The 8,359-nt window shown below is 40.9% G+C and overlaps 1 protein-coding gene across 5 annotated transcripts in view; it reads right to left on the bottom strand.

The window, feature by feature from the left end:
• Nucleotides 1-827: 827 nt before the first annotated feature.
• ZC3H13 (zinc finger CCCH-type containing 13) overlaps nucleotides 828-8,359 on the bottom strand; it is a 77,105-nt gene continuing 69,573 nt past the window's right edge. For all 5 annotated transcript variants that reach the window (XM_075199724.1, XM_075199725.1, XM_075199728.1 and 2 more), the window contains 4 exons: nucleotides 4,011-4,166; nucleotides 2,483-2,683; nucleotides 1,493-1,656; nucleotides 828-1,110 (listed from right to left, as the gene is read on the bottom strand). In XM_075199724.1, the coding sequence (XP_075055825.1) occupies nucleotides 949-1,110; nucleotides 1,493-1,656; nucleotides 2,483-2,683; nucleotides 4,011-4,166 (683 nt within the window). In that variant the 3' untranslated portion in view covers nucleotides 828-948. The remainder of the gene's footprint in view (nucleotides 1,111-1,492; nucleotides 1,657-2,482; nucleotides 2,684-4,010; nucleotides 4,167-8,359) is intronic.

Below are 8,359 nucleotides of genomic sequence, written 5' to 3'. Positions count from 1 at the left end.
TACTCTGTGCTGTGGTGACATCATACACTAGATACAGACTGACGGTCTTTGGCTTTTCAGTTTGTAAAGGAAAAAGACTAGAACGTGTAAAAGGCACCATTGTAATATTGGGGGCACATGTGTGATCATTAAAATTGTAGCAAAATTTTCAATACTGTTCCATGGAACATTGTTCTAGTGGAGAGTTTTCTGTGGAGTAAGACCAGAGGCCTCCTGTTACCTAAATCATATGGCCAGCTCCCAGCACTAAGAGGTGGAGGTTTTATATGTGGTATCCAGGATCGATTAAAAAGGGCATTGTCAAAAAGTGACAACCCCTTTAAGGCTACTTTCACACAGACATCAGACCAAGGTAATTGTCATTCCCCATGCCTATATCTGGCATACTATACTAGAGAAGTTCAGCATCAAAACATTGACACTTTCTCCCCGTCACATTTCTTAAGGCACAATGGAAATTAGCTTTCGGTGATGGCCATGATGTGGGGCCAATACAGATTGACAAGTGTATGTGATCTGTGCTGCAATAAGATATGCACAGGCAAGGTCATCTAAAAGGCTGCAGCACCTTGATAAATATTTAATACATACCTATCACTTCAAAACTGAAAAGATGGCCAAACCAGGCAATTTGTACACTTTGTGAGAAAATAGTATGTGCTTTATATTGCACACTGACTATGATATCAAGCAATGTACTAAGAGTGTACCCAAGGCAGGTACACATTACAGTATGGTGACAGACAACAAATACATGCACATACCAAGTTAAAGAAACATTCACAACTAAAATCATTTACACTCTCTGAAACAAAAGAAGAGAAACATTATAAAACATTATATCTTTACTTTACAAGAAAGACATGAAACAGATAAAGAAATTTAAAAAAAACAGAATGGTGGCACAGTTTCATAGTTTTATTATAAATAAATCAGTCGTTTGTAAATTTAAGAAGCACAGAGTTCAGGCTGCTTGTTTGGTGCAGAAAGTTTGCAATCAGCCTTTTCCTGACTCACTCCTGATGTTTTTCTTTTGAAAAGACGCAAGCTTAACCTCAGAAGTTCGCTGTCAACCAACGGAGGATTCGAGTAAGTTTGTTTCACAGTTCCCTGGAACAGGAAGATACAATAATAAGTCATGCCCATAAACACGAGATGTTACTTTTACATGGCCACATTTTCATTCTTACTTGTGCTGTATGAGTCATGTAACAAAACAAAAAAATATTGAAGACAAGTGTTGTAATAAAATGGATTACAACAATCTCTAGGATAATATTTACTATTAGTAGATATGTTCCTATCAAATTGGAAGAGAACCCCCTCTTAAAATAGGAGATCGCAATGAATTGCTATAAGAAATATGTGAGGGGAGTCCTTGCGTAGTGCAGCCCTTTCTTCTTTTTTCTTTGCAACCTAAATGGAAGCAATGCTTACAGCATAGATTTTAATTTTTGGTTGTTAAATGAGTAAAGATTTTCAATTTACTTACCTTTTCATTTTGTACAAGTTGCTTACGTATTGCCAAGTCTCTTCTAGAACACAGAGCTTTACAACATGGTCCTAAGTTGCTCAGTAAGCCGGCTCGCTCTTGCTTTCTTAATAGTGCAGCCATATTCAATGCTCCAAGATCATGTTCAAACAAGTTTTCAGCTTCTAAAGGAACACATGTACGACTAGGTGAGTTTAAGACCAAAATAGGCAATTGGCTAACAACGGTTTCTTTCTTTGTTGACAAGATCTATTGTATATAATTGAAAAATATAGGACTATAGCATATATCTATGGTTCAGTAAACTAGTTGCTCAGCACTCAATCATACAATCATTTGGCAGACATTGTATTTGAAGTCACAGATTTCTAAAGATTTATTTCATGGAATTAATTTTCCATATACAACTACACAAGGAAAGAAAAAGTAGCTACAGATAAAACAGTAGACTCTCTGTTGACTCTCTGAAACACTGATAATAAGGTTAACTTGTTTTTAGTATGAGTATTAGGTTTTACAAGCAATTAGGAGTAAGTACATCAATAATTCTACTGGAAAATAAATGAAAAAAGAACATTAATGTCTTTCTAACTGCATGTGAGAAAGATACACACACACCCGGTACACTTTGTACAATCATGAATCATCAGGGAAACGGGCAGTACAGGTGACTTCTGTGTGCACCGTCACCTTTAAATAGAGCAGACAACCAATAAAATCCAACATCTTTCAAGGCAGTATGGCTTCCTTCTAGGCAAGTCATGTATTTCTTCTCTAGTGTCTGTACACAGAGCTTATAAAAAGATTCTGGACTGTTGTCAAAAATAAAGCAATGCATTCCGCAAAGTTTGCATCAGAGCATGTGCAAGTCAATAAATGATAATCATATGAGACTTGTTGGTAAACCTGGAAGGCAGCATGGTGGTATTATAATGAGGAACAGGAACATGCATTTTCATGTGGAGGGCTAGTACCACTAAAATTACATACCACTAGGCTTTTCAATAGCTTGTTGGCAAGTGTCTTTAACTTTGCGGAACAAGTCGGGTCCTGCTAAACGTTTTGAAATCCCAACACGCAGTAACACAGCAGCAGGTGTGAATTTTAAAAGAGCAGCACCAGATTCCCGTGGTTCCTTCATCTGCTTAGGCATCAAACTAGACCAATCCACATCAATTACATCCAGAGGATCTGTGAAAACACATGTTCAAAGTTCAATTTCATAACTAAAATGAAAACTAATGTAATTATATTGTATAGTAATAATATAGAATGCATTGGCTTTTATGGTATATTGGGCTCTTTGAATGTCACAAGACAAAATTGTATTTCTTTTTTTTACCTTCTTTCAGTGTGAACCTATACACTGCTTAGGTAAGCGAAACACAGGTGTAAGTGTAACTTGCATTTGGAAAAGTTGCGTGTAAGTGAATGTGTATGCATGCCTCATTCAGAGATGAAGATGCGCCCAGCTATTCATGAGTAGAAGATGCATCCGCTTGACAACAGACACTCCTTAGACATTTGCATATAACTTGCGAACAAGTACAACAACCTTTTATTTTAGATGTTACAAACTTAGTTGCTTTGAAGCATCAATTAAACTTGAATCAACTAGCCAATACAGCAGGACAACTTCCCGACAAACAAATTTATATCAATGACTGAGCATCTACTAAAATCTAAATCGTTTACGAATCATTTGCAAACCTCTAACAAGCAACAGTTCGCTAATTTGGGTGTATAAAATAAAGCCCCTTTTTCAGATGCAACTGCCACTATGTCCCAGTCTCAATCCAAACGCAATTGCTCGAACACTCCTTCCCTCCTCTGTCACCCCCTCTTCAGGCGCAAGCAGTAAAAGGTTGCAGGTCTGAACAGCTGCAGTTTGCGTATGTTCTTTTTCTGAGCATATGTAGTGTGAAAACCCACAGAAATACGCTACTCCAAGGGACGGACATCCAATTCTGAATTAGATATAGATTTTCATACGTTTGGACTGCTACAAAAAATAGGACAAATTCTAAAACTAATTTCATTTATAACTATTTCAGCTAGATTAAACACAGATAAGGAGGTGATACTAGGCAAAAATGAAATAAATTGCTAATTAACGCAACCACTAGGTAGTAAAGCAGCTCAACTGCTATTGCATTGTCTGCTGTCCAGTTAACTTTCAGAGCTGGTAAAGCAACCTATATTTTTAATCTTAACTAAAACTGCTTTGAAAGTTAGGCACACATTATATCTAATGTTTTGACTATTCATCCATTTTAAAGATAGCCATAATGCTTTTGTGCTACATATAGTAGAATTACCCTTGCTGAAAATGTTACTATCTTTCTTGTTTGTTTATATTTATAGTTTGGCTAATCACTCTCAGAATGCTTATGGTTTCAGTTCTCAAGTCCAACACCAAGCATATGACTTCCATCAAAAGAGAAATTTGTAGTACAGGCAATTTTAATCTGTGATTAAATTGAAGTCTGTAATAGTGACCTGTTTAAGTTACATTTACCTGAAATCTTTTCATCAAACTGCTGGTCTTCCTTCTTTTCAGCAGAATCAGCTAGAATCTCATCAAGTTCATCATCACTGATTGGCTCATACTCTTCTCCAGCCACAGAGTCCCCAGATTGAACATCTTCAAGTTTGGAAAGCTCCTCTTCTGCACCTGTAGATGCATACAAATAGTGGCCACAGAGGTAATGACTACAAGCACAGGTTTTCCAGTACCTATATTCCACATGTTCCAATACCATGAAGGCTACAATTAGGAAAATAAATGAATATGCACAACATGATGCACAAAAACAGAGAATGAAAATAGTTTTAACCTCATGACTACTAAAAGAATATGCAGTACACATCACGATTTTTAAAGCAACAAATACAAAATTATCAAAAAAGTTTCTTTTACATTGCTGGACTAAACAATATATAAAAGTCACCACTCCTGGAGTTTTATAAGCAAAAAAGATGATGGGCAATCTGTATGAGGAGCGATTCTGTAAAACCATTAATTTATAATTGGAGTTAAACATTGGCAGGAATGAAGAACTCATCACTCACAGCTATGTAACATAATATACATTACTCTCATACTGGAGGTGCAAAGTTTTAACATTAGAACTGGTAGAAGAAGCTAACTACAAGGACTTCTGAACAGACACCCTGCTCTTGTGTGTGTGAATGTCACAAAGTAAAAATATTACTGTAGGTTAAGTACACAAAGCCCCAGTTAACAGATAGCTAGATATGTTGGGATACCACATGGCTCTGTTCTCAGCCCTGCCCTTATCTCACTGTACATGTTCTTTTGGTTAACCAATTCGCTCAGTCTGCCTCCAGTACCACCTTTTCACTACCACCCAAATCTACTTCACCTCCCCTGACCTCTCCCCTCCTCTATTATTTTTTGTGACCAACTGTCTTTCTGCCATCGCCACATGAATGTCCCAAGCTACCTTAAGATCCACATTTCCAAAACAGAACTCATCTTCCCTTCAACCAGTCACCATGATGCTTTGGTATCAATTTACTCTTCTCTATTCCTCATATCCAATCTCTCTCCCAGTTCTGTCATCTTCACTTTCAAATTATGACTAGAATACACCCTTTTACCTAAGATGCAACTAATACCATTACCCATTCTCTCATCTACTGCTTCAACCGCTGTACCTTCCTATCTAGCATTACCCTTACCCATTTATCCCAACTTTGATCAGTCTTAAATGCTGCATCAAGACTGATCTTCCCTTTTCACCGCTCTACTCTGCAGATCCCTACACTGGCTCCCCATATCCTCCAGAATAGAATTCAAATGACAACCCTACAAGGCCCTGAACACCACCATCCATTCATACACCTCAAGCCTCATTTTAAAAAATACTAACCCAGCCTTCAAATCTCTAAACGCTTTCTTAAAACCCACTTTTTTTTTTTATTAAACACTGCAATACTCCCCCATCTATACAACCTCAACAATGGTCCCAGTCTCCACTCTGGGCTACACTTAGCTATGCAGATTTCCAATTAGATTTTAGGCTTCCATGAGCAGGGCTCATCCAAGCCCTGGTCCTCATGTCTGCATTTATTTTTCTCTACCTGGTATGTCCCCGTTTCCCCAACGATCTATCAATTTCAAAACAATAATAAGCATTTAGCGACAGGGCATGTGTCCTGCTTATCCTGAACAAAGCAGATACCACAATAGTTAAAAGGCAGGCCAGCATGTAAAGATTGTGGCTGGATATTACTTTGCCCACTACATGAGGGGCTTGACTGCTTGCCCATATGTGTATAACACACAAACTAGGACATAGGAGGATGCATTCCAGGGGAGCCAGGGAGATTATGACTGCCAGCACCAGTTTTCAAAAATAATAATAATACATAATAAAAGATCCAGCAACAATGTAAAGGCAGGGTATCAGAAAGGCAACACTGAAAATGACAAACTATAAAGGGGATAATATGTTATCAATGTAGTTGAATACATTAAAGGAAAAAGATTTTTACTCACCGTAAAATCAATTTCTCTTACTCCATTGGGAGACACTGTGAGACATTAGGTATAGTAGGTGGCACTAGGAGTTTAGGCACTTAACTTGTTTGTTTCTCACACTCCTCCCCTACTATGCCCCTTGTCTCCAGCTCAGACCTCAGTTTTGTATAACCAAGCCAGGAAAAAAGGAGAAGCAATACTGAAAATAGCACCAAAAACAGCACCACTTTCAGAGCAAGGGAGGGTGCGCAATGTCCCCCAATGGACTAAGACGGGAAGTAAAAAATCTTCTTTTCTCTTTCCTACCATTGGGGGCATACCAAAGCTGCCTCTAACGGATGGATTGCTCTGGAATGGCTGCGTGCAACATCCTGCGACTAAAACTCCCATCAGCGGATGCAAAGTCATGCAACCAAGAAACTCTGCAGAAGACGTAAGTGTTGCCATCCTGCACAACTGCTTTACCGAAGCGCCAACCGACCTGGAGAGTGAGCTCTAAAGTCACCAGAACAGGAAAAGGGGCGCATTCATACCACAGAATGGAGGAAGGGATGTAGCGGGCATGTGACTGTCTGGAAACTGACCAGTCCTGCTCTTGAGTGTCCGAAAGGACGAAGAGGACATAAGTTACAGGGATAGAGACGCTGCGCTCAATCTGGCACTGAAGAGCACGAACCGCATCCAGTCGAAGTAGTGAGTCACACGTTAAGAAGGAAAAATAAATGAATGCTTGACCACAAGCTCCTGAGTCAAGTGAAATGCAGATACTATCCACGGAGTCAATAGTGGCCGAAGCAATGCCCCTCTCTATCCTACTGGAAAAGTAAAATGTGGGAGTGCCATCCCCGCTATCGCCACCAAACCCCTGCGAACAGGGGTGTTATGTAAGGGAACACCCCTAACCCGGGAAAACATTTTCCCAGAGTCAGCAAGTGAAAAGTGACCAAATCAAGCTCTCTGATCACCCGAACTAGATTTTACGGCTTCACCTCACAATCCAAAGGGGGGATGAACCGGAGGAGACCCCTTGAAGAAAGGACTGAAGATACCGTGGTCCTGTAAACCGGTGCTGAAATTGATGTACAACACCGGGAGATGCACCATGCGAGAACCTAGGCAGAGTCCCCTATTAGAGCGTGCTTGCGAAAGAAAGGGACTAGAGGGCCAGCACTGGGACGTGTGAAAACTGTAGGATTCACACCAAACGCTGTACTCTTTCCAGACCCAGGAGAACAGATGATGAAAATGCCTTGCAGGCTCTATTCAAGGTACCAAGCAGCTCCATGCGAAGAATGCTCTGGCCCAAGGGTAGGGTTTTCCAACGCCCCTGCGCCAAGCTAGACTATATAAAGAGTGGCAGAAAAAACCCCACGACCGTTTAGATTTGGCTACAGAGGTAGGCGGAAGGGAGGTGCCGCCACCAGTCGCCAATATCTGAGAACCAAACCCTGCAAGGTAAATGAAGGGCCCCAGGAGCTGGAAGCCGCACTCCCTAAGAAACTCCTTAGCACGCGTGAGAACCTGGGATATGGAAGCGACAGGAACACCAGACCGACACTACAGGGAACATCCTGGCATCAGAGAATTACACTTAAGGGTCTCTAGATTACAAGTAGTAAAGGGTGACCTGAGAAATAACTATGGCCGTCCAGGGGACAAAGTCCGAAGTGCCCCCAAGACACCAGGGCAAAGGACGTGTCCGTGGAGAGACAATTCCCCATGGTATATTGCCTGCCGAGACTCTCTGCCTCACACTTATTAATGCCGGAAAAATGGACAAAGGTATGAGAACGACACACTGCTCAGGCCATTACATGGTCGACTCTTACACTGCTCTCAGGCCGCGTGTTCCCCCATGATACTACAGAAATGCAACAGCCGTTGCATCATCTGACTGATTGTCTAGAGTATTTCTGATCAGGACCTGCTGGGCGTGACACCACATCCCTGAGCACTGGATTAAAAGAACAGTCTTCTTGGGAGGACCCAAAAAGACCCTGGAACCATAAGGATCCTATTAATCCACCTCCATATAACAGACTAGTGCCCGTCAGGACCGGGGTCCAGGACCTGGTGAACAACAGACCTCACTCCTGACTGTTTGGCTAACCACTGTGGGAGAGATAGACATGTGGGAGTTTGGACAGAGTGATGATCTGTGAGTCCAATAACCTGGGAACCAGCTCCTAACAGGAGAAAATTGCTTGAGATGTCGAGAGTAGAGCATGAGAACAAATCTACCCCGAACATTGGTACCCTGTATTGCAGAAGCCTCATACAACTGAGAAGGGAAAACTTCTCTACGTGCCAAACGCATCCTTTTCCTGCGCTGACATGGGATGGCCCTTTGGTCTGGTAGC

The sequence above is a fragment of the Mixophyes fleayi genome, chromosome 2 (assembly GCF_038048845.1).
Source record: "Mixophyes fleayi isolate aMixFle1 chromosome 2, aMixFle1.hap1, whole genome shotgun sequence".
Taxonomy (NCBI): Eukaryota; Metazoa; Chordata; class Amphibia; order Anura; family Limnodynastidae; genus Mixophyes; species Mixophyes fleayi.
The sequence above is the reverse complement of the archived record's forward strand: the minus strand, read 5'-3'. Positions and strand labels throughout refer to the sequence as shown.